Consider the following 27,124-nt stretch of genomic DNA (forward strand, 5'->3'; position numbering starts at 1 on the left):
TAGTAGAGGAGGAAAAAAAAGTTAATAACTCAAATATGCAAGTTTGTGCAGCAGCATGTCTGAAACAGAAGGTTGGAGTGTCAGCATACAACACAATATAGGTACACACAATTTAAAGAATCTTCCACTACACATTTTACACTGGTTATTATTTCTTTAAATTTTTCATACATTTAAGCAAATTCAAATGTTTGAATAAGTTTTTTTTAATAGCAGGCATAACCAACTCATCTACAGAAATAAGAACACATTCCTGTACACCTGTTAATTTAGATCATAATTGTTAAAAGCCATACATTATTCATTATACAATAGTTCTTTCCCCTACAGTCATTCTATAGTTCAAAGCTACTGATGCAGAAAGTGGAAAGAGCTTCAACATCTCAGTTTCTGAAACAAGTTTTGACACTTCATAGACCATTGTTACCAGAAAGTGTTCAAAGTTGCAGCCATCTGTCTCTTATGACCTATTTTCTATTTATTAATTGCTGCTGCAGAGTTTGCCATCAACAAAGCATCTTGTTTTTAAAAAGCCATGGCATGATTTAACTGGATCAATCTATTTTGAGAGTCAGATGGAACAATGCTGAACGAACAATCCTGAAATTTAATAGGTAATGAATATACATTTATCAATAACAGTCCAGTTGGATCAAGGGTATACAAACAAAAAAAAAATCAATTTGCTTTTTTTCAGATTCTGATGAAGTGTTCCTATCAGCATATTTTTAAATTTCAGATTCCAAACATTTACAGTTTCTACTTCATGAATTCACAGGATTCAGGCATTGCCGGCAAAGTTAGATACCTATCCTGAATGCCCTTCAGAAGGTTCTGGTAAAAAGTCCAGCTGAACAGTCACGGACTTCACAATTCTGGCCTCAAGTATAATGGGCAAGATCAGATCCCAAAACAAACTTCCACTTACATCACTGAAAAGTGCATCAGAAATTGTATACTTTCTATCATCCAACACAAAAACTGCCAATTCAATCTAGAAAGGGGATAAAAACCAGAGACTAATTGACTGTCCTATGTAACTCAAAGATGGACATTTCCTTATTCATTACGGTGATTCTTTACAAAAATAAATTACATTTAAACAAAAAAATTGCACTATAAAACAAAAAAGCAGGTTGGCAATCTAGACATAGTACATTTCCACTATAAATTTAGTGTGCAGCAGTTTCTGCTTCATATTCATATGAACATGGAGTTAGGGTTTAAAAATCAACTCTGCAAAGTACTCCAGGATATCTAACTCTTCTTTTCGAAATGAGTTCAGGCACTGAATTTAAAATGATACATTTACACAATCAAGTGCAAAGGCTTCTCACATAATACGTAATTTTAAGACTGACACCAAATATTAATGTTTCAATTGCATTACCATTGATGCAAAATGGTATAACAATTTTTGAATTTAAGCTCAAATTAAAATTGAAGCAACCATCATGTAAATGGGTGGGTTTGGTGACAGGATGTGGAAGGGAAGTGGGGAAATAAGGATTTTTTTTTTTTTTTAAAAAAAAAAGACTCTGGTTGACTGCTTCCATTATGAATAGCAAGACTCCATCTGGGGAAGGATTTGATCACAGATACCAACAAAACTACTGGTGGAACTTTAAATATGTAATATGTAATCTTTGCTAACCTGATTCCAAATTAGCTGCAGCAGCAAATACAAGCAGATAATTTAAATCACTTCCCCAAAACGTGGTACTCACCTTCTCTTTCATGTAAAATGGATCGCCCACTTGTAAATATGTAAATGTTTCTGCATTTGTAGACAACTAATTGAGCAGCTAGGATGACAGTCAGATCTATCATTCTTTCTTACAGACATTGGTTTAAAACCATTTTTTAAAAATTAGAATAGGGTCTAGTTACAGCAATGCAGTTATTAATTTTGCATGGGGTGTGGGTGTTGCCAAGGCCTGCATTATTGCCCAGGCCTGCATTATTGCCCATCCCTACTGCCCTTGAAGAATTTGTTGATGAATCATCACCTTAAACAGTTGCAGACCATGCAGTGAAGGTAACCTCTGTTACAGAGAGGATGTCCCAGTACTTCAATTATCACCAATCCTTCATCACTGAGTCGAAGTCATGACATGATGGGAATTGAAACAAAACTCAGAAGTGACAGGATTCCCATGTACCTACTGCACATTTCCCTCTAGAGATAGAGATTCCATTGAGGTTTTCTACCGATTACCAGACATCACTAGTATATTATTCAGCTATAAGTATGTGCCTTTATTATAATGCAGTTGGAATTAGAAACAGAAAACGAGTGCAGTTCTAAACAACACTCGAGAATCTCCATGATTGGCAACCAATCCACTATGTTAAACTCATTCCCTCTACCACCAGCACACACAGTAGCAGCAGTCTACAGCATCTATAAATGCATTGTAGCAACTCATGAAAAAGGTCCTTAGATAGCATTTTCCAAACTGATGACCCCTACCACTTAGAACAAGGGCAGCACGTACATGGAAACACTCACCACTCTGACTTGGAACTATTATCACTGTTCCTTCTCAATCATTGAGTCAAAACACTACAACTCCCTCCCTAACAGTACCTAGATGAGATGAACTGTAGCAATTCAAGATGACAGCTAAACACAACTTTCCCAAAAACAAAAAAAAAGGGATGTACAATAAGTGCTCACATTGCATTTATCATAATGAAAGTTATGTCAGACATCATCTGGAGAACTGAACCAGGCACTAGACTGCACAAAAATTATTTCAGAACCGAAAGGGCTACACCATGGATCCACTAGAATGATACCAGGATTTAAAAAAAAAAAACAAAAAAAAGAGTTAAATGAAACCATGTTTGTGTTTTTGACTTATGAGTCAAGAGGTAATCTAGTCAAGCAGTTCTAAAAACTAAAAGTTAGATAAGGTAAATACAATCAAGGGGGGCATGGAGCCTAGTACAAGTAGGCATAGTTTTTCAAATTACAGTCAGACTATTTAAAGTCAGGAAGCACTCTTTCACCTAAAAAAAATCACAAAAATCCAGAAACCTTTTTCCCCAAATGTTTATGGTACTATATTAATTGAAATCATCAAGAATTGGACCAATAATAATTTCTAACAAAAGCTTAAGGAATGGATAGAAGGTACGTAAACAGATTCGAGGTAGAAATCAGTCAGTCTGAATGAATAGTGGAACAGAAGGGGATCAAAACGACACTTGCATGTAGGATACAGGTTGCACAAAACTGGGCTACGCTGCCCAGCTGCATGGACCGAATAAAACCTCTTTTCAAGCCCAAGATAAGAAATACGTAGAAACAGCCTGCAGTAAAGTGGTTCATCAAATAGCTGGAATGCTGTGACGCAGATTCAACTCATTCAAGCTTCTGAATGAGTGTTGTGCAGGAGGGAAAGAGAAGAACAAATCTTTTGATAGGCAAAATAGCAGCAATTTCATTCTGTTGGAAGAACTAACAGTAGCATTGTTTTAAGAACTTCAGACACGTAAACTACAAACCAGAAAAACACTTCTTGGCCCTCACTGAAAACTTCAAACATTCTGAGCATCTTCACATGATAGACCAAATCCAAAGTAAAAACTCTTTCTCTACTATATCAGAGAAAGTATTATTAATAAAAAGGCTTGATATTACGCTACAATGCTCTTTTTTTTTTAAAAAACAAAGGACCCAATATAAAAAGGACATGCTGAAACAAGTGAAAATGTCTGTTAATGGATATTTTCACCACAGCTAAACATAACAGCAAGGGTATCCCATATTCCCCCAACCAAGGTGACTATTGCAGAAAGTTAAAATGCCTACCCTCTGCTTTAAAAAGGTTGGGAGACATCATTATGATTTATACTTAGATTTGTTAGAGATTTTACTTAAAGCAGCCAAAAGCCACCTCTGTGTCTGAATCAAGGAGAAAAACTGGCAGCCAGGGTTACCTTAAATATCATTAGTGATGCTGTTTATAAAGTGCTTGACCAGACATCAGGTCATAACATGATCAGGCTCAGCTGTGATGCCCCAATGGTCAAATAGCCCATTGGTACATAGTGTCAAGACATACACGAGGAAGTCTCTAGGACAAGGCACCAGAGAATGGTTGACACACATGGAGCTGTGTCCAACAAGAGATTAATGCTTCCAAAATGGAAGGGAATAAAATTGTAAATATCCAAACTATAGCTTAGAAAAAATAAAAAAGTTAATTATTAGAAAATAAAAATTACAATGGAAAGATTTGGCTCCAATGTAACCGCTGCTTCTGCGTAACGGGAGCACTCCTTTACTTTCTATAGGAGTAGATAAGTTCTTCCTAGACTGTTCTGCCTTGGCAGGATACAAATCCTCTGTGTAATACCACAGTAGAATTCTATGCATTGATGAAGAATACTCTCAAGTTAGTAAGTGACAACTTGCCAGTCAGTTACATCCCAATCTGTTTTACAGGAGGATTCTGAGATAATGCTCGCAAATGCTATATAGAAAAAAGAAGATCTTCTTTTGATTTGTAGCTGTGTCGTAAAGGGAAGCAGGTCTCACAATATCACGCAGCAATTGCTTTCGCCTGCCTTCTCCCGATTTCTTTGACCTAAACAAAAAAAAAAGAGACAGAGACAATCTGTAACAAAAACAGAAAAGGTGACTAAAACAATAATTTTAACCCTATCCTTAAAGATAAGATTTTCAGTTTTCCTAAGAACCTATTTGGCTAGATAATGCTTTGCAGAATAATACAAAGGACATTAAAACTTCTTCACTTTTCTTTTACCCTTGCATCGGTCTCAATAGTTTAATCGGGTAAATGTCAAGTGCAACAGTGAACTGCTAGTCTTAACTTGCAGATTTTTAATCTGTCCTGACATGCCTATGACATATCCAATCAGAATGTAACTTCTGCAAATAAAAACCCAAATTAAGCCTAGACATTAGGAAATATGGAGATAGAGATGAAACAGGAGGGGACAGAAATGACAACGTGGGGGACAAAGAGTCATTAAGACTATAAGACCATATGAAATGGGAACAGGAGTAGGGCATATGGCCCTTTGAGCTTGTACCACCATTCAATAGGATCACAGCTGATCTGACATTCTTTATATTTTGTATTAACTAACTATCTTGGCCAAAGCAGTACAAAGTCATTTCAAGACACAGAAGAACATCAAGACTAGCAGCTAAGTAGATTTTGCCTTTGCTAAAATTCTGTCCTATTTCTGGATATTTTTAAATTGGGGGAAAAAAAAAGGTCCTGCAGGCACACACGTCAATTTTAACATTACGTTCCATGGTAAATGGTCGTGACAATGATGGATGTAAAGTTTTATTCAAGCCTTGTTTGGCACTGTAAAAAGTCATTAACAGCAAAATACACACAATTATATCACATGCAATTTCTGCCAATCCTGATATAATACTTCAGCTAGGCCAACTGACCACACAAACTTCCTCTCCTCAAATATTGTTAACCTTCCCAAATCCCCATAGAGATACACTATGTGAAAGTTAAATGATACTTTTCCCCTTAAAAATGAAAGAGTTTGCTGGGAGCTAAGTGCCTAGTTAATACTGAGCTAGTCAGACCTGGAAATCCAGGTGCAAATGCCAAAGTAGGACAACTGTTAGAATGGCTTGAAGCAGAGAGTCAGTTAGGATTTCTAGTACTTCTAATCTAATGATCACATTTGGCAAGGACACAAATGTGGGCACGGAGCAACAACAGATTATAACTTCAATGTAATACTCTCCATGGTTGAGCAACCTGTGAACCTTGTAGATGAGGCTTAAATGTAAAGAATAATTGTTTGAATCATGTACCAGACATTTGTTGGTACCCTGGAATCATACCTCAACAGGAATTCTGCTTTCAGATAAACAAAAATTAAGAAATAAAGAATTTATATTATCATTGCCAATTACTATTCTACTGCGAAAAAAGAAGTACATAACCACTTCAATAATGTTAGCTCTGAGTACACACATTGCATGACTCAGCCTTACCTTGGGAGTTGGGTTCTGGCAATGTCTCTCTGGCAACTAAGTGCATCACTGTCATCCTTCCAGGAGGAAGCTTCAGAGCTTTGAAAGACAGGACATATGTTTTCAGAATATATTAGCATAACAGACATGCACAAAACCAAAGACAATCTTGCAAAATTAGTGGGAAGGTAGTATTTCAGTAGGATAAAGGAATATGCACTCTGATTCTGAGATGAGACAAGTAATGCTCTCCAGGGATCTGCACGGAAAGCCTTAGATTCTCATCATCATCATCATATTTAACAATTATTTGGAGGAAGTGAGAATATACTGAACTTGTATCGATAGAAATCAGAAGTTACATACAGACATAAGTAAAATTTGGATACAGGGCAAGGTCATCCAATTTGTTTTTTCCCCTTTTTTGCGTTTACAGTATTTATCCAATTGGTGCAATATTAGGAACTGTGGAGAAGCAAACTCATTCAAAATTTGTATGCACACATCACTAAAGTCAATTAGATGAAAAGCAATCATAAGTTTAATAGACTTTTGGTCAGTACCTCAAGAGGGCTGAGATACAGTTGTATAGAGCTTTATGGTAGGTACGATACAAATTCATCAGCACAATAGCCAAGCTTATGAAATAAAATCATTTGCATACAGTTTGCTTGCATTTCCAGGGGTCTAAAAGATCAACTGTGATAAAAGCACTAAGTTAAAAAGTACTTGTAGCATAGATGCAGAAAGAGTATTTCCTCTTGTGGGAAAGACAGAATATAATTTTAAAATTAGAGCCAGGCCATTCAGGAGCGAAATCAAAAAAGATTCTGCACACAAAGGCAGTGGAAGTATAGTATTCCCATCCTCCAAAAAGACTGATTGTTAGATCAACTGAAACTTGAGATTGATAGCTTTTGTCAAATAAATTTATTGGTAATAAAAGGCAGATAAAGTAACCGAGGTACAAATCAACCATGATTAAATGAGAACACAAGGTGTTGATTAACATACTCAAAGAGAATATACAGTAAACATACATTAGGCCTTTCAGTATTTGATCATCCACTTTCAGAGACTAAGTTGCTGGAAGCATAGAGGTTATATTTACGATTTCTATTAAAATCAATGCTGCAGCAACACATTACCCAAACTTTCCAAAATCTTTTCATTTCTAAAGTATTCGACAAAGTTTGCCAACTTACCCCCCAAGGTAACATTTCCATGTAAAAACCTTCCTTGGTAAATGAGCCGGAGAATGCTGGGGCTACTGACCTGTTCTTCGTCCCAGTCTGCAAATTGAAAAATAAACATCTCAAAAAGTATGTTGTCCAAATACAATACTGCATCCAATACTTAACACTGGAGCATAGTGGCATTTGAAAATGGAGAGCAATAACAACAAAATCCAAAACATTGCTTTAGGTAAAGATCAGGGCAAGCACAAAAAAAAGACCAACTTTCTCCACAGTTTCAAAGAAATCTGGCTCAAATTTTCACAACAGGGAAACAGGGAGGGGGAAAATGAATATGGTCAGAAAGGAAAAAGATTTGTCAAACAGCTCAGTTGGAGGAATGATTTTACTTTAATTTTTAAAGCACAAAAAGAGTGGGAAGAAAAAGGCGTGGTGGTCAACGAGGAGAGGTGGCATAAAAATGGTTGAGCAGTATGTTTTTGTAAAATAATAGGGTAGGCAATGGCCTAGTGGTATTATTGCTGGACTGTTAATCCAGAGACCCATTTTCTGGGGACCCAGGTTCGAATCCCATCATAGTAGATGGTGGAAATTGAATTCAATAAAAATCTGGAATTAAGAGTCTAATTAATGCCATGAATCCATTGTCGATTGTCGGAAAAACCCATCTGGTTCACTAATGTCCTTTAGGAAAGCAAACTGCCATCTTTACCTGGTCTGGCCTACATGTGTTTCCAGACCCATAGCAATGTGGTTGACTCTTGACTATCCTCTGGGCAATAAATGCTGGCCTAACCAGCAATGCCCTAATCCTATAAACGAATATGAAAGAAAAAGCCTTCTGATTATTCAGTACAATTGTCAGCCATGGATATAGGAAGATCCCAAGTTTGATTACTTCTTAAATCACTTTGTAAATGACCCTGGGTATTAATTACGTGTTGACCAAAGAGGTAGGACTCAAAATTGTGTTTGGCTGTTTCTTCCCAACAATGCTCTACCACACTTTTCTCTTCACCACCCTGAACCCCCTACACACATACACACAAAAAGAATGGGCTCTGAAGAATCAGTCCACATTTTGCCTTTGTTGAGATCCCTATGGGGAAACCATAACCAAAAAAAACAAACAAAATTTACATAACATCACACCTAAAATGACTACGCTGTCAACAAAGTTTCACTCTTAAGTCTTGCTTTAATTATTGGGCCAGAGTTGTGCAAACAGGAATTAACAGGAAAATAATACTTCAATTAAAATAAATTTCACTTTAAAAATAGTAAATACAGAAACCCCTTACACAACTACCCACTTTACTGCAGACTTGTGGCACTACATAGCTACAGAGTTCCGGAATACGCTGTTCCACATTCATTGAGAGCAAAGCAAGAATCCTATATTAGCAGAGCTTTCATCTCAATTTCACAAGCACGATCATTATCACCAAGGCATACTTCTACAAACCCTCTCTCCCTTAGATTAAGATGGTTTAGATTTCCAGACCTGCTTTTACAATTCATTGACAGAATGTGGGTGTCACTGGCTGGGCCAGCATTCATTGCTCACCCCTAAATTGGCCAGTTGAGTCAACGACATTGCTGTGGATCTGGAGTCACATATCAGTCAGACCAGCTGAGGATGGCTGATTTCCTTCCCAGAAGGACATTAGTGAGACAGTTGTGTTTTCTGACTATCAACAATGGTTTTTAAATCAGTAGATTTTTAATTGTAGATATTTTAATTGAATGCAAATTCCACCATCTGCCATTGTGAAGTATGAACCTGGGTCCCCAGAACATTTGCTGAGTTTCAGGATTAATAATCTAGCCATTGTCTCCCCAGCTAATAACATCTGTTGAGGTTGGGTTTATAAATAGGAAAATCATGTTATAACTGCAGAGTATTGTTGAGACAGCACCTGGTGTACAGTGTACAGCTTTGATCCCTGGATTTAAGAAAAGATGTACTGGCATTGGAAGCAGTTCAGAAACAAAAGCAGAAACTGCTGAAAAATTCAGCAGATGCGACAACATTTGTGAAAAGAAAGCAGACATTTTGGGTCCAATTGACCCTTTTTCAGAACAGACCCAAAACATTAACTCTGCTTTCTCTCCAGAGATGCTGCCAGACCTGCAGAGTTTTTCCAGCAATTTCTGCTTTTGTTTTCTGCCTCTGATTTCCAGCATCTGTGTGTTGTGTGTGCTTTTTTACTACTAGGCTGATGCTGGAGACGAAGGGGTTGACTTATCAAATACAGCTGAACAGGTCAGGCCCTTATTAGAGTTCAGAAGATTAACAGGTAGTGATCTTATTGAAACGTACAAGATTCTGAGGAGGTTAGACAGGGTAAATGCTAAGAAGAGGTTTCCACTAGTGGGGGAAATCTTGAATTAGGGGACATACATACATTCCCAACTATCCCCTATAACCACTCCCTTGCTTAATAAGAATCTTTATTCTTCTACTTTAAAAATATTCAAAGCCTGTGCTTCTATCATATTTTAAAGGATTAGAGTTCCAAAGACTAAATCCTCAGAAAACATTTTGCCTTATCTATTCAAAATATCCTCTCCATTCTACTCTGTCAAGACCATTCAGGATTTTAAATGTTTCAAACAATCAATTCTGACTTTAAATTTTAGAAGAAGATGAGCCTTGGCTATCTAAGCTTTCTTCACAAGACTACCATTCTGGGTATTAATCTTGTAAACCCTCTACGAATTGCTTCCAATGTATTAACATTGGTTTCATTATATAATGAAACCAATACTATACACAGTGCTCCAGATGTAGTCTTTTCATCGCCCTGTATAACTGAAGCATAACCGCCCGACTTTTGCATTAAATTTCCTTCACTATAAATGATAACATTCTATTAGCTTCCTGAAAAGGAGTCTTAAAATCATTATTAAAAATGGAATAGAATTTCTAATATTTTATAAATTTCTGTAAAGTGAATAAATTGAAACTAACCTTTCAATGAGATTCTTACACCAGGATATTTGTGGTTACATTCAGGGTTTCTCTCAAAATCTGTAAGTTTCTACCTCTTAAGCTTGAAATACATCAGTCTACATTCTCACCTCACTACATTCTTTTGAATTAATTACGCATTTAACACTTCCCGCTCTCTTCCTTAGAGACTCAGACTAATGAGATCTTTAATCTACTAGGTTTTGCCTTTTCTTTTATGAAACTCCAATGTCATCAAACCAGCATCTTCTGAATTTTGCCTCCCCGCCCCGCCAATTAATTAGTTGTAACCTCGGCTTTCAACATTGTCCCTTCAATTTGGTTGCTTAGCTTGAAAGCATCAAGATAAAAACCAAAAAAACTGCATTAAAAAAAGCAAAGGATCAAAGCTGTACACTGTACACCAGGTGCTGTCTCAACAATACTCTGCAGTTATAACATGATTTTTCCTATTTCAAAGTAACAAATTATCTGATGTTCTAGTTTTGCTTCCATGGTTCAGGATTTCATTCCAAGTTAGAACCAACATCCTGTGAGATGTGTTCCCTGGAAATTTAATACATATATCATCACAAATACCTGCAAAATACCTAGAACACTTACCCATTGGCCAGTTTTCATAAACATATTTGGCAATATCTGCAGCAGAATCATTCGGTGAAAACATAAACTCTTGCGTCTTCCCACTAACTAGAATAAGGCGCAGGTTTACCTGTAGACAATAGAAACGAGAGAAAATGAAATTGTGGCTAAATACAGAACAAAGTATCCAGTACAACTCAAACAAATCTCCCTCTCAGACCACAGGAGACTGCAAGCCTCAAACATTTCAGCAAGATTCATCTTGGACAGCTGAAAAATGAAAACAAAATTCTCACCAGACGTCCACATAGCTCAGAGCACATAGCTGCATAATCCAGTGCAATTAAATTGCACAAAATTATGGTATTTTAAACTATAAGTTAGCTAATCTGTGTGGGTGATGTAGTTGGTTTGCAATTGTTTTCAGTGGAGTGAGCCATGAATTGATGACAGTGGTGCTTGGATGGGGTCAAGAGAAGGAGATAGTAATTGAAATAGAGAAGCAAGGCTTTCTATGTATGGATAGTCACTGGAAATGTGTATTTATAGATGACAGGGAAGAGAAGAATCAGTCATAATGCTTCCCAGCACAGCAGTTAAGTAACCTGCTGATGTGTTAAATAGCAACTACACAACAGTTCCAGTACTGCATACATCAGTGACAAGAAAAAAAATTATACCTTAAGAAAAAGTACTTTTGAGCAGAGTCTAAGTGCAATTCACAGAATAGATTTTCCAGGCTAACTACATTCAAAAGAATGCTTGCACTCTTTAAATGACTCTTTAAAAATGGCTCGAGAAACAAAAAAAAACTCAGGTGACATGGTCTTTGTTAATTATAGGACAAACTGACAATGCTTGTAAAATATTATTGGCTTCTATAGAGTTCTGCTGGAAACAGAATACTAGAGGGCTGACAAAAAAAAAGCTTTGTGATCCTTGTAATTGTACAAGGGAGCAATTTTACAGTATGGAAATAAAAAAAAAAACAAGATAGATACAAATCAAAGACAAAAAAGTTGTTTGGATTCATACATTTGGTTACCTTGGAACCTTCTGTTTTGTAAAAATTCATGGGATGGGGTATTGCTGACTCTGGGACAGCATTTACGCCCTAGTTACCATTGAAGGAGGTGCACTGCCTTCTTAAACCACTGCAGCCCATTTGGTGTAGTAGATCCTTAGTGCCATGTGGGAGTCCCAGGATTCTGGCCTAGTAATACAGCTAGAGATGGTTGGGGTAGAGGAACACCTGCTGAAAATATCTTGGAGCAGAGATGACCGACTTCCAACCATAATCATCCTTTGTGCCAAAGCTTTCTCATCCAATTTCCATTTTTGTTTGAGCTTCTTGATGTGACACTTGGTCAAATGCAGCCTTCATGTCAAGCACAGTCACTTTCACCTTACCACACCACTGGAATTCAGCTCCTTTGACTGTTTGGACCAAGACTGTACGGAGGTCAGGAGCTGAATGGCACTGGCAGAACTCACACTGGGCATCAGTGAGCAAGTTATTGCTGAGCATGTGCTGCTGGATAGCAGTACTGATAGTCCATTCCATCACTTAACTGATTAGTGACAGGAGACAGCGCACAACACACACACCTGGGCAATTATCCTTATTGTCAGGTAAATGCTAGTCTTGTAGCTGTACTGGAACAGCTTGGCTGGGATTGTAGCATGTTTTGGAGCTTCATGTGGAGTGCATCAAATTGGGTGAAGACTAGTACATGATGCTGGGCTCCTCTTGAGAAGGCAGAGGTGGATCATCTGCTCGGCCCTTCTGGCCGAAGGTTTGACAAATGCTTCAGTCTTATATTTTGCACCAAAGTGCTGGGCTCTCCCATCACTAAGGATGGGAATGTTTGTGGAGTCTCCTCCTCCAGAGAGTTAGTTAGTTGTTCACCATGCATTACTGGATGTAGCAGAACTGCAGAGCTTAAATCTGATCCATTGGTTGTGGAAATCACATACATCTGCCTATCACTTCCTCTTATGCTAGTTGCCATGCTAGTCGTCCTGACATGCGCTTCACCAGGTAGATAACCTCATTTTTTAGGTATGCATGGCACTGCACCTGGCCTGCCCTCCATTCCCTGGTTCTTCACTGAACAAGGGTTGATAGCTTGATTATAATGGTAGAGTGGCAGAGGTGCAGTGCATGACACTGCAGATTGTATTGGAGAACAACTCTGCTGTTGACAGCATAGAGTGTCTCGTGAATGTCCAGTCGCATCAATGTCTGTCCCATTTAGCAGAATGATGGAACCATACAGCACAACGGAGGAGATTCTCAATTTAAAGGCGAGACTTCAGCTCCACAACAGCATACAGTGGTCACTCTTACCAATACTGACAGAGGCATCTGTGGCAGCCAGAATGTTAAGAGGTGATCAAGTTTGTCCTTCTCTCTTGTTGGTTCCCTCACCACCTGCCACAAATCTAGTCTAGTAGCAATGATCAATATCAGTGCTGCTGCCGAGCTACTCTTGGTGGTAGATCCACGGTGCGGCTTGCTAGACCAAGTGGAGGAGTACCAATTCATGAGCTGAGGGAGGATGGTACATGTTAATTAGCATGACATTTTCTGGCCCATGTTTATCTGATTCTATGAGACTACACACTGTCCGGAATCAATGTTGAGGAAAACAAGGGCAACTCCCTCATGAATGTTTACGACTGTGCCACTACCTCTGCTTGGACTGTCCTGCCGGTGGGTCAGGACATATCCGGGGATGGTGATGGTAGCATACAGGACATTGTCTGTAAAAGATATGATTCTGTGGGTATGACTACGCCTCAGCTAGTCTGAGAGAGTTCTCCCAATTTTGCCACCAATCACCTCTCAATGTTAGGAACGGACTTTGTTGGTTCGACAGGGCTGTGCTTGTCATTGTCTTCTTTAGTGCTTAGGTAGATGCCAAGTGGTCCATCAGGGTTCATTTTTTCTTTAAAAACTTTATCACGATTGTTAATTGCTTTTGAGATGGCCTTGCAAGTTAAATCACATTAGTCTTGTGTCACAGGAGTCACATTACTCCCTTCCCTAAAAAAAAGGCATTAGTGAACCAGACAGACTTTTCCAACAATTGACAAATGGTTTCTTAATTCTAGATTTTTTTTTTTATGGAATTCCAATTCATCTGTCATGGTGGGATTTAAACCCAGGTCTCCAGATTACCTTCTGATGAAGTGTACACTAAAAATTAAGGCATTGGACGCTATATTAAAACAACGGCAGATATTCCACCAGCAGCACCAGTTACACTGTAAAGACAGTTTTTTTTTAGGATTAGAAGTTTGGGGTAAAAAGTACAAAAGGATGACAATGTGCAAAGTAGACAAACAAAAGAAAAATGCAAGGGAAGTATAGATTAAAAGTTATAGAGCTAAGCAACTGACTGGTGCCACTGATTACAGACAGCCACAAAAGCAAAATATCCGGGAACAATAGGTACAAGCAAAGTCAAAGTCAGAGTTCATTCCATTGGTCCTTGCAGAGCCATCTGTTAAAGCCAGACAAGGGATACTCTCAGACTGGAATACAATTACACATTCGGAGTGAAAAATGAAACAGCAATAAATGGAAAAACACAGCTAGCATTTTAATTAAAAGCAATATCAAACTGCACAAACACACTCTAGCACACGACAAATCAAGTTTTAAAAAGTTGTAGTAGGTTAAAACATGGCCCATACAGACTTGTCTGACATATGCAATGACACTTGCACTTCCAGTGTTGGCTGTAACTTCAAGTGTTGATAGTATTTACATTCGGAATTAAATTACTTAAAGTTCAAAGCACAACATTCCCCTCAATTTGGCAATCTCTCTTGCAATGCTACATGGACTGAATGATTATTTTGCATCATATAAAATATTTAATCTAGCAGAGCAACAATAATTCATATGCATTCTAATGGACCGGATTTACATTTGTCAACTTCTTTCTTGACACTAACATTATATGAATAAAGGTCCATCTGTGCAGAATGTTAAATGTAAACGAGAAACCACACAACTGCACGTAATCACAAATCAGTCCGCAAACAGGGCTGAGAGAAAAATGAAATGAGCATAAATGTTGACAAAGGACAAAATGTCATTCAATTTAGTTAGCAACATGGACAATATGATGGCTAAGGAAATTAGCCATTATGCTCATTATCAGAACTGACCCACTTTGAGATAGAAAATTTGATCAAAAACTCACATTACATTCCAAAAAGTATCAATAAAATACACAAAAACCTGAAGTGTCATGAATGGCCAACTTCATAAAACTAGTGATTCCACATACAAACCAATCACCCTCCGCAAGAATAGCTGCAAATATTCTGATCAATGTCAATGACATTGTCCAGACACTGTACAACAATGGCTCTTCAAAAGAAGTCAGACAAAATAGTCCCTTTGCTCATGACAATATTTTTAGAAAAAGAAAGCTTTTGGGGGTACTCCTGGTTATAGATGACATTTCCTTTGCATTACAAGAATAATTCTAATGTAGATTAGAATCGCTGTTGTAGAATCGAACACAAAAAAAGGGGAACATAAGTGTGATAAATTTGGATTGCATCAGAATAAAAGGCATTGATACTAAAGGTTCCAACTGGCATAGCTGGACTACCCATTAGAAATCCTCAGCATATACAAATAAGACTTCTAATCTTACAATTTAAAAAGTTAGACACTTTGGAAGATGTGCTGCTCACAAAGCTCTGATTTCTTCTTGTAATCTGATCCAAAAGTTAAATATCAGAGTTGCTCTCATGGACAAAACAGAAAAAAAGAGAATAGCTGGAATGATTAAATATCATGTTTACAGTGCTGAAAGTATGAGCTGCCTCTTCACCATTACTCTCTTTGTTAGTTACGTCAGCAATCTGAGACTGCTGGAAACCGAGTTTAAGCATGACATTCTTTATTGCTTTAATATATTCCTCATTACACTATAAAGGCAATGATTAATGATAATCTCTAGGACCGCAGTTTTATAAATCTAGCAAGGACATATGCCATCAACTACAAGTGTTGCTATAAGAGATTCAATGCTGTAATTTCACCTTGTAAAGTGATTTGTAGCTGCTGGCCAACATTCTGGCAGCTCTTGCTATCCTCAGTGCATCTTCCAAATGCAGTTCAAATATGGAGTGCTAATTTATCACCCAGAGATTGCTTTGCCCACTTCTGACCCAATTTAACAAGATATAATGGGCTCTGGAATCAGTGGTGCAGACTTCCAGGGCCACCCCTGACTGACAGTATGTTACCACCAGTAAGGTAAAACTTACCAAGGGATGACAAATATAGGCAACTGGCATTTGGCTGACAGCTATGATTCTGAGCGTATGATGACCATGACAGACCTCTGCGCAACTCTGACAGCTCTCTCAACTTTGGCACAAGTAGCTAGAGATGCAAAGGAGATAGTAGGAACTGCAGATGCTGGAGAATCTGAGATAACAAGGTGTAGAGCTGGATGAATACAGCAGGCCAAGCAGCATCAAAGGAGCAGGAAGGCTGACGTTTCGGGCCTAGAAGGGTCTACACCTTGTTATCTCAGAGATGCAAAGGAGGTTGTTTCTGTGGCATTTAATAGCCTACACGTACATGTGTCCATATCAAATGCCAAGGTTGATGCAGAGTTGGCAGAGTTTTTAAATTATGCTTAGTCGCATGTCCTCAGATCCTGTCCACTGTTGACAAGTCACTAGCTCAAAGTGTGATGGGCATACTATCACTTCCCTGGATTAGAGCAGGATCAGCAAATCAAGAAGCTCAACACCATAAGTAACAGCCCACTAGACTGATACACCATCCACCATTTCAGTGGCAGTGGCGTATATCACCTACAAGATGCATGCAGCAACGCACCATGGCTCCTCCAACAGCACAATCCAAACCTACAGTGCTTTGACCAGCTACATCAATTATGGGATCACAGTTCTGTTTCTAGCATTTTTCTTCTACTGTTTAGCATGCATAGTAGCCTTGTGCTGTGGATTCATTAGTCTGGTACACCCTATGCTGTTCCTGACTCCTCCCATATTCCTCACTGAGCTAGAATCGGATCTATTGCTGGATGGCAATGGTAGAGTGAAGGTTACAGACTGTGAAAATTCTGCTGTTGCTGATACGTCTCAAATTCCCAATTTTGAGCTGTGAGATCTACTCTGAATCCGTCTCATTTAGTACAATGCCACGCTATCTTCAGTGCGAAGACAGGAATTCATCTCTGCAATGGCAATGTAGTGGGAATTCTTACTAATACCATCATGGACAGGTGCATCTGTAACAGATAAAGCAGTGAGGACAGTGACATATACATGTTCCTTTGCTGCCTTTCTCACCCTCTGCCGCAGGACTGAGAGTAGCAGCCATCCTTTATGATTTAGTAAGTTCGGTCAGTACTAGTGCTACAGAGCACCTTGTGTTAACTAAGCCTGAAGATGCATGTCTAGTGTACATTGTCTTTGTTAACCTCTGTGCTACATCCAAGTAATAATCATCATGGAAGAGCATCATTTCATCAGTAGAGGTAGGGCCTTAGTTGGTAACTGGCAGTTGGTTTCCTCATTCATGTTTCACCCAATGCCACGGAATCCATAGTCTAGTTAAGAATTCCCCCGGCCGCTACTTTTAACTATATGCCTCTGGTGGGCTGTCCTACTTGCAGGACAGGACTAGTCAGGATAGGGTGGAACATAGATTGCAAGATATGATTCAGTGAGTATGGCTATATCAGGCTGTTGTTCGACGTCCCTTTGGAACAAGCCACCCGATGCTACTGACAGGAAGTTTGCTACATTGATTGGGGCAGAATATGCCTCTCATTAGCGCATATGCTAACATCAGGTGACATAAAGCAAACAAAATGCTGGGGAAACGCGGCAGGTTTGGCGCATCAGTGCAGACAAAAACAAAGTTAAATGTTTTGAGTCCAATATGACTTTAGTTCTGAACAGTCTTTTCAGACTTGAAAACCTTACTGTTTCTCTCTCCACAGTTTATAATTTTGGACTACTTTGTATCAACAGCTTGTACTTGTATAACCTTATATATATCTTTAATAGGTGTCCCAAAATGCTTTAAAGCAAAATTTGAGCCATGCAAGGTATTTTAGGGCAGATGATCAAAAGCTAGGCCAATAGATAATTCTGACTTTGAGCATGGGTTAAGAAGGAAGATATAATCAGAGAGTCATAGGCTAGAGAACAATACAGGGGCAGAGAGGGGTATGGAGATATTCAAAAGCACGAAAGTGAATTTGATAATTGTGGCACTGCTTAACCAAGAGACAATACTGGCCACAAGATGGGTTCTTGATTACCTCAAGTTCACAGGGGATAGAATAGCAGCAAGGAGTGGGGTGAAATAGACAGGCCTAGAAGTAACAGAGACACTGTTTAGGATTTCAGGGCAGACAGGTTGAGCCAAAATAAGTTGACTACAAAGATGGTAATAGGTGATCTTAGTGATGGCACGTGTGAGGTTGGAAGCACACCTTGAGATCAAAACGACACCGAAGTTATTGAGAATCTAATTCAGCCTTACAGGTTGCCAGAAAAAAATGGTATCAACAGCTAAGGAACAGAGTTTGCAGAATGAATTGAAGGTTATGGTCTCAATTTTACCAATATTTAGTTCAGTACTGAGTGAGCACGAGACAAGTAGTTGATAATTTAACAGAAGACAAAGGATCTAAGAAGGGCAATGGTAAGTTAGAGCCAGATTCACCTATCTTCTGATCAGAGATGCAATATGTTGCAAAAAGTAGTTATCTCATCCAGTCAATCCAAATACCTGTCTCCATTCACATGATATGCTATCCGCCCATACAATCCTCGATCCTTTGCCATGTTCCTTTCCATGCACACGTTTTGCCACTCTCATCAACACATTCCAACTGCCATTTCACTCCTGTTGAGTACCTTGGCATTCCTCCAACAAGTGAGGAAGGTGCTCAGCATTCATTATCTAATTGCAAATAAAGATAAATGACATCCAGGCTTCACCTAAAATTTAAAAAGGGCAAGGACACAATCTATCGCCACCAGAATAAGGATTGAATCGCATGCTGTTGGTGTTAATCCAGCATGCTTGCCATCCAATCTACTTAGCCAAACCACCCACCTCCTCAAGAATTACCCTGCAGTCCAAATAAAGATTGGAATGCATCCAGTGTATCAGTGGTTTAGCTATCCATCACACAATCAGCTTGGATTACATTAAAACTATTAGACTTAATTCCTTTGCAAAAATTGCCAGCTACACTAGGATTAATCAAGATTGATAAATAACCACCATCTTCCTTTCTCCAATATCAACTACCACATTCGTCACTTTTCCCTCAGAGGATAAGCAGTTTATAATTACTTTTTCACACAAAAAACACATCAGTAGCATCTATTACTTCTATGCCCCCTGAAAGTCATATCTCCACTAACTGCTACATTGAATTTAGAATTAGAATTAGGTTTATTGTCAAACGTACTCATGAGTGCAGTGACAAGTTTACAAAGTCACCACTCATGGTACCATCTTGGGTACAAATGTACCTAGGTACAGAATCTTAGGAATAAGTTAGAAAACTAAAAAAAAAGGTTCAGCATCAGATTCCGCACCAGGCCACAGTTCCAGTTTTGATTTAGATTTACTTCCTTCTCCTATTTGACCTATCACTGTTAGCAATTTCTTGATAAGTACCCAGTTTCACATGCTCATGCACACTGTAAATGACTTCCTCTGCTCAGGCTCAGAGATAGAACAAAATTGCCTATTGTTACATCTTCCTATACTCTGCTTTAAACAAACAAACAAACAGCCACCAAATCATTCAATTCTACAAGGTCACCATCTCACTTAGACCCACACACTTCCTTCCAGTGATGTCAGACTCCTTGTTCAACATCCAGTCAGGAGAACTTCCAAATTTCATGGTTGCACAATGGGCAACCAAAGCTATTGTTTTCAGTTTCACACATTTATTATTGCATCTGTCTTCCTCTCCAGATGCTGTCAATGGCTGAACCATAAATACTCACAAACTCAAACATGCAGATTATTTCCAAGAGCAGCTGTTGAACCATTCCAACAGCATTAGTACCTTCAAACAACAAACCAAAGTAAGTTTATCAAATCTGAAAATAAAACAAAACTGACAATTAGTCAACCAAGTTAGAACTATAAACAGCAACCCACCTTATCATTAGATGTAGAAGCCATCCTGGAGACGTTTGTTAATTAACTATAGCACTCAATATCTAACCTTGATTTTATTTTCTTTGGAGGGAGGGGAATGGCTAGAAGACGAGTGTCTTTAATCGGAACTGGGAGGGCCCTCCAAGATTTGAAAGGAGTCCAGACTTGGGGGGGCACAGAATCCGCAGCTGCCCGCAGTCTCTCACTCTGAAAGGCTAATTTGTGGGCAGGTGCTCTGCCCTGACATTGGAAACAACCTGCCGATCGCCACCAGGAATTCCCAGATTTCGATCTCCTCCTTTTACAGTAAGTGGCGTTGTCAGTGAATTCCGAAATACACCTTATCATTAGGTATTGGTATAAGGGGGTGAGGAGTTAGCCTGGCCTGGGGGCTGTGTCCTATCGCATCCCGCACTGGTACAAGCCCCTTCCTCAGCGTAGCCTTCCCGCTGCCCCCCTCCCCGAGCCCCAGCCGGCGAACAACGTCTCACTACTTCATCCTGATAAAACCTGTCGCTAGCTGACAACTGTCCCGCAAAATTAATCGGAGTTAGATTTAAAACCGTTCATCCTCTATAAACAGTGAGCTACAGATGAGCCATGACCACAGCTTCACCTTCGCTCATGATTATAACCGGCACCCAGCAACATGGCGCCCGGAAACCACGTGTCATTCAGTCTGCACAGGCAAGCTGGGAATTGTAGTCTATTCTCCCTGAAGTCCAACACTCACAGATTAATATAATTAAAACAAAGAAATGCTGGAACTATGAACCAAAAATAGAAATCGCTGGAGAAACTCAGCAGATCTGGTAGCATCACTGGGGAGAAAACAGAGTTAACATTTCGAGTTCAGTGACCCTTATTCAGGATGTATTACGTTATTATAACTGTACCATACTCTTTAATAAAGTCAATATCCTCATTATCATCTCAGTATCTTTAAATATATTGCCTTATTAAAGAAGTATAGTTGGATGCCATGGAACAAACTTCAATTGTGCTACTATTCATTGTGAACGGCCACGTTATGGTTTATCTGGAAGACAATACTAAAAAGTTCATTGTGCTGCCCCTGAAATGTTTCTGGCATCTGTTGTCCACTTAACAAGGTGTCAAACCTAGGCAGTATAATGACTACCTAATTGCAACTTTTCTTGGCATCTCTTAGGGATGGTTCCAAAGTGCTGTTGGTGTGACATATTGGAATCAAGTCAACTTTTGTTTTATTCATCCATGTGATATGGGTTTCACTGGCTGGGCCAGTATTTATTGCCCTTGAGCAGGTGGTGGTGAGTTGACTTCTTGAACCACTGCAGTTCATTTTCTGTAGGGACATTAGCGAGTGTATTCCAGGATTTTGATCCAGTGTTATTAAATGAATAGCAATATATTTCCAAGTCAGGATGGTGTATGATTTGGAAGTGAACTTGCAAATGGTGGTATTCCCATGTATCTTCTGCCCTTGTCCTTCTAGATACTAGTGGTTGTAGATTTGTTAGGTGCTTTCTAAGGAGCTTGGTGAATTTTTGCTGTGCTCTTAGATAGTACATACTGCTACTACTAAACATTAGTGTTGGAGGGCGTGAATGTTTGTGGATATGGTGTCAATCAAGTTAGCTGGTTTGTTCTGGATGGTGTCAAGCTTCTTGAATGTTGATGGAGCTGTAGTCATCCAGGCAATTGGAAAGTATTCCATCACACCCCTGACTTGTGCCCTGTGGTCAAGTTCTAGGGAGTCAGGAGGTGAATTACTCATATGATTCCTAGCCTCTGACATGCTCTTGTAGCCACAGTACTGATATAGATAGTTCAGTGCAGTTTCTGGTCAATGGTAGCCACCAGGATGTTTATAGTGGTGCATTTAGTGATGTAATGATATTGAATGTCAAGGGGCAACAGTTATATAGTTCAATTTTATCAGAACATCATGGAAATCTGATAAAAAAAACTATGCGGGCAGGTTTGCAATATTCTAGGACACAATTTATGATTCACCAGGCTGCTCGCCCATCTCATTAAGGGCTTCCAAAAGTTACTTTAGGAATTGGAGCTCATTCTGCACCTGACCATAATATTCCAATCAAACTGTACTGAAGCAGTCCATGTCCAAATGCAGCAAAACCTGGAAAATATCCAGGTTTGGGCTGACAAATGGTGAGTAACAACAGTGTTACAAAAGTATGAGAAACTGACAACCTCCAATAAGAAAGAATCAAACTATTATCCTTTGACTTTCAGTGGCAAACCATTCCTTGCTTCATTTTTTAGGATAATGCCTTGACCAATCAGCATCAACATCTCTGAATTAAGTATTAACAAAGCTTGGCATGTAGTTGTTAGTCATCATGAACTGATGCATTCTATATTGCAATGCATCTACCAATCAAAGTTCACAAATCAGCGCTCTTTCTCATTTGGTGTTAATGTTGATTTCCCTTTTCTTGTATTTCTTGTGAGCTATCCTGAATACAAGACAAAAGCTTCAACAAAATATCAGAGATAGTAGGAACTGCAGATGCTGGAGAATCCAAGACAACAAGGTGCAGAGCTGGATGAACACAGCAGGCCAAGCAGCATCATAGGAGCAGGGAGGCTGACGTTTCGGGCCTAGACCCTTCATCAGAAATGGGGGAGGGGAAGGGGGTTCTGAAATAAATAGGGAGAGAGGGGGAGGTGGATAGAAGATGGATAGAGGAGAAGATAGGTGGAGAGGAAACAGACAGGTCGAAGAGGCGGGGATGGTGTGTTTCAGGAGTCGCAGGGAGAAACGCTTCTGAAGGATCTCAATGCTATGAATGTAAATATTGTCACGGTTGGGGCCAAATTGGGAACGCCTGAATGTGGACTGTAGTCCATTGGGGATGATCTGGTTCCGTAGGCAGGTACTAAGAAAGGTGATGTGGCTGTAGTACCTGGTTTGCTTCAGGACATGGTCGAGCAGTTTCAAGGCCGAAGAGATTACGAGAGAGTTGCAGTGGGAGAGAGATCCCCTGAGGTTTGTCCGGAGGGAGGAGGGTAACTTCTTCAGGCTAGGCATCCTTAGAAGAGGCTTCGCAGTGGGGTTAAAATTGAATCAGAGATGGTAGGAACTGCAGATGCTGGAGAATCCGAGACAACAAGGTGCAGAGCTGGATGAACACAGCAGGCCAAGCAGCACCATAGGAGCAGGAAGGCTGACGTTTCGGGCCTAGACCCTTCATCAGAAATGGGGGAGGGGAAGGGGGTTGTTTCCTCTCCACCTATCTTCTCCTATTTCCTCTCCACCTATCTTCTCCTCTATCCATCTTCTTTCCGCCTCCCCTTCTCTCCCTATTTATTTCAGAACCCCCTTGCCCTCCCCCATTTCTGATGAAGGGTCTAGGCCCGAAACATCAGCTGTCTTCAACAAAATATGTCTTTTTCCACCAATACTCAAGTTCTATGTTACCAAATGACTACTTTAGACTTTTGTCTAATCGCAGGTTTACATAATATGGCCATTTTCTAGAGAATTTTAAATATCTATTTCTATCTATATCTATTCAGCAGAATTTGTGACACATCAGATATTGAAGCACTCCATATCCAAATGCAGTGAAACCTAAACAATATCTCGGTTTTGGGCTGAGAAGTAGCAAGAAACATTTGCAACACACGACTGCCAGGCAATGACCATCTCCTACAAGAGTGATTCTAACCATCATGCCTTGACATTCAATGGCCATCCAATTACCATTGCTAAATCACCCACTATCAATATCCTGGGGGTTACCATTGATCAGAAACAGAAATAGCCATATAAATTCTGTAGCTACAAGAGCAAGTCAGAGGCTAGAAATTCCACAGAGGGTAACTCATCTCTTGACTCCCTAAAGCCTGCCACATCTGCAAGGCACAGATTAGGAATGTGATAAAATTCTCCCCAATTGTCTGGATGAATGCAGCTCCAACAGCTTGACACCAGTGTGGACAAGGGGCCGCTGCCACAGGAAGGAGTCAGGCAAGTTATTCTTCAGAACCCCAGGCTGCAGGCTGGGGGCTATAGGAATGACAGTTATGAAGGGGTGGTGGGTTTGGGGTAGGAGGCAATAGTATTTGCAAGTGGATATACAGTAAAGCATGTAAAAAAGAAAATCATGTGGTGGGGGTGGAGGGTTGGGTTTATCCACAGTCAGAAGTACCCTGACTTCAAGCGGTGGGTGAGTGTATGACGTGATACAGTCACCTCATATGCTGGGGGTGAAATTTGGGCAGGTGTAGGGTCATATGGAGAGGTTGGCTGGGGACCTGGGGAGGTCTGAAGACTATGGAGTTTACAGGAAAAGTGATAAGGAAAGGAATTTGGAAACTTGGAGCTCAAAAACACACAGTGGCCAAGGAGCGCTCACTCTATGTCACCTTCCATTAGGCTGGGAAATCAAATGTGTGCAATGGGGAAGGAAATGGCCAAGATCACTTTTGGAGTGGCTTTGGTGAATTTCTTGACCTGTGAGGGACTTGTGAGGAAGGGGCTGCAAGACTTAACATTGTGATTAAACACCAGGGTGTTTAAAGGAAAGAACATTACCCAGACCTATGTATTGTATAGTACACAGACCTGCAGGGTCCATAGTCATCCTGGTTATCTTAATACGTTGGCCCCATGTTGGCTGTGTACCTCCCTGTCCCAGACATCACTGACCAACTCGACACAATTTGCACCTAACCAAAAAAATGTAATATTCAGCCCAAAATCTATTCACTTTAGTAAGTTCAACAAGGTCAAGATTTGCTTTCGTAATATACTCGAATTGAAAAATCCATCTTGTGCCCATCTTAGCATGAGGATCAAATTTGTAGTGATTGTTTGCTTTCTTTTTAACCTTTATTCTTACTCAATTGGTTATAGTTGACGAATTTTAGTTCATTGAGTAAATTGATTAATTATTTGATTGAATGGATTATTATATTGTTCATAATAAATAAATTCTGATATAATTCATTAATGCAGGGTTCTAGTCTTTCCGGATAGTATATCTCTGTCAAACTTTCAGTATCTGAGCCAAATGATTTGAAGGGATTTATTTAAATTGGAAATTGTAAAATGTAGCCATGAGTTTCCGGTTGTTGACAAAAGCAATATTCATTTGGCTCACTCACCCAATGCTAATATATTTGTAGATTAAATATTATTCATGCAGAATAGGTCTGTTTATTTACTATAATGTTGCCCAACCAGACAACATTAATTTACCATGCACTCTCTGCCAGTTATTTTAGAACTTCAGTGCACCTAGATTACATTGCCATCATTTCGAGGACACAATCACCTAAGATCACAGCTCACTCAAATCATTCTGTTATTGTATATGGTGTAATGTATTGAAAATTGCAATATTATTAAGTTTTTCATCTGAGTATGAACTGTGATTTTCCAGAGGGGATAGCAGTAATGAGCTTAATGAAATGCTGTTAAATCAAATCCATAACAGCAACAGAAAAGACAGATAAGAGTTTAATATATTTAAATTATTACAAACAGTATGATTTATAATGAAACAGTGACTGAACAAAAATGATCCAGTGTACTTAAGTATTGTTCATTCATAATATTTTGGACAGAGACAGCATTCATCCAACTGAGATAAATAAAGCTTTCATTGTTGTAAACAATAGTCATTAATTTTACATACATAATATATCACACTGAACTTTCAGTGATATATAGGTTAATGTGTTACAACTTGCATTTTCATTTTATAAATTGCTGAAGTTTTAAAAAAACATTTTTTTTTCCTCACTTTCAACTAAAGTTTTTGAGAGATTTTTGTAGTTTAGGGTTGGGACAACAGCAACTCTTGAGTAACCCAAACTGCAGCCAATTCTTCACTTGTGAGTTGGGACAGTGACTTGAAATTTTGGACTGAAGAGGCACAAGTATCAAAGAATTTTGCAGTCAGAAGGCGGCTATTCAGTCTTTATTGCCCGTGCTGCCTCATTTTAGGAGGTCTTATTTCAAATCCCTACACTTTCCCAATACTCTTAATTTTTTTTCTTCATATTTATACACTTAATTTTTGAAAGCTAGAGTGGTTTCTGTTTCAATCACTTTTTCCAGTTGTACGATCTACACAGTCTAAGTTTTCTACTTTTGTTTGTCTCTCCCACCCTGCAGCTTTTCAGTAGATCCAGAGAAGGCTTGTTGGAAAAGCAACCCAGGGGGTGCACTCAGCTGAATTGCTATCTCCTCATTTATCCACCAAGTAGCTGAGTATCTGTTTGCTTCACATGAATAAGGGAACTGCCTCTACACTTTTGGACCTTTGGACACAGGCATCCACTTTTCAGTATCGATATACAATACCAAATGTGCATTTGCTGGGCTATCATGCACAGGCCCATAAAAATAATGTAAAATAAGCCTGTGTAGTATAACATAAATCACTCTCCATACCAATTTAAAATTTTCTTTATGCTCTTCCCAGGTTCTGCTTCCACCTATGCTTCTGGCAGAATATTCCAGTCCTAATAGCACTCTATGATAAAAATATATCCCCTGCACTCCCCACATTGTTGAATTGATCTAGAAACCAGTTCTGTAGAAACCCCTTCTCTTATTTTACATTAACTTTACTTTTACCCCAGTATAACTTATATCTATATATTATCCATTATTATGGCCTTAATATTTATGCATTTTTTTCAAATCTATGTTTTCATCTATTTTCCTTCCTTTATCCAGTGGTCAGTAATTAACTCATCAACTGATAAGTAAAAATGCGAGCGTCAGATGAAGTCAGGACAAGGTTTGGTTGAGGTGCTGCCACAATTAAATGCCTACCAATACTCATTGTTTAGGTTGGTGAACAATGAGAGTCAGGAAAACATTGAACCCCTGGAGTGACTGGTAATTGTTAAAATACTAGTTTGTCTTGGATAGTCACAGTACAGTCATATGAGGATTGTATTACATGGCCATCAGTAGTGGCATTTATAAAATCTGATATGTGATTGAATTTCATTTCAAATTAGAATTGAAATCCAACTTCATTGACAAAATTAGCTTTGTTATGAATAATAAGATATAATTATATCAGGTACAAAGTGCTAATATATTTAAATTAAATATGTAAAGTTAAGATTAAGCCATTTATAATGCCTATCATTGGTGTTAATATTAAGTGGAAATTTTTTCTGGAGGATAATCTGTCCCAAAA

General features: G+C 38.9%; 1 protein-coding gene and 1 long non-coding RNA gene across 5 annotated transcripts in view; one reads left to right on the plus strand and one right to left on the minus strand.

Annotated features, from left to right (window-relative positions):
• The window catches only part of LOC125484794, a 47,056-nt gene that overhangs the window by 12,355 nt on the left and 7,577 nt on the right, over positions 1 to 27,124 (plus strand). The window contains exon 2 of one of the 4 annotated variants that reach the window (XR_007263614.1): positions 19,758 to 19,870. The exons of the other annotated variants lie outside the window; for them this stretch is intronic. This is a non-coding gene — a long non-coding RNA (uncharacterized LOC125484794). The remainder of the gene's footprint in view (positions 1 to 19,757; positions 19,871 to 27,124) is intronic. 4 annotated transcript variants of the gene reach the window in all.
• LOC109911250 (ubiquitin-like protein 3) lies at positions 191 to 20,599 on the minus strand. Its single transcript, XM_020510544.2, has 5 exons — positions 19,947 to 20,599; positions 10,760 to 10,868; positions 7,192 to 7,278; positions 6,008 to 6,085; positions 191 to 4,598 (listed from the first exon to the last, which is right to left on the minus strand). The coding sequence occupies exons 1-5, from the start codon at positions 19,968 to 19,970 to the stop codon at positions 4,546 to 4,548; spliced, it is 351 nt and encodes a 116-aa protein (XP_020366133.1). The 5' UTR covers positions 19,971 to 20,599; the 3' UTR covers positions 191 to 4,545.

This window comes from Rhincodon typus, chromosome 14 (genome assembly GCF_021869965.1).
Source record: "Rhincodon typus isolate 14 chromosome 14, sRhiTyp1.1, whole genome shotgun sequence".
In the NCBI taxonomy this organism is placed as follows: domain Eukaryota; kingdom Metazoa; phylum Chordata; class Chondrichthyes; order Orectolobiformes; family Rhincodontidae; genus Rhincodon; species Rhincodon typus.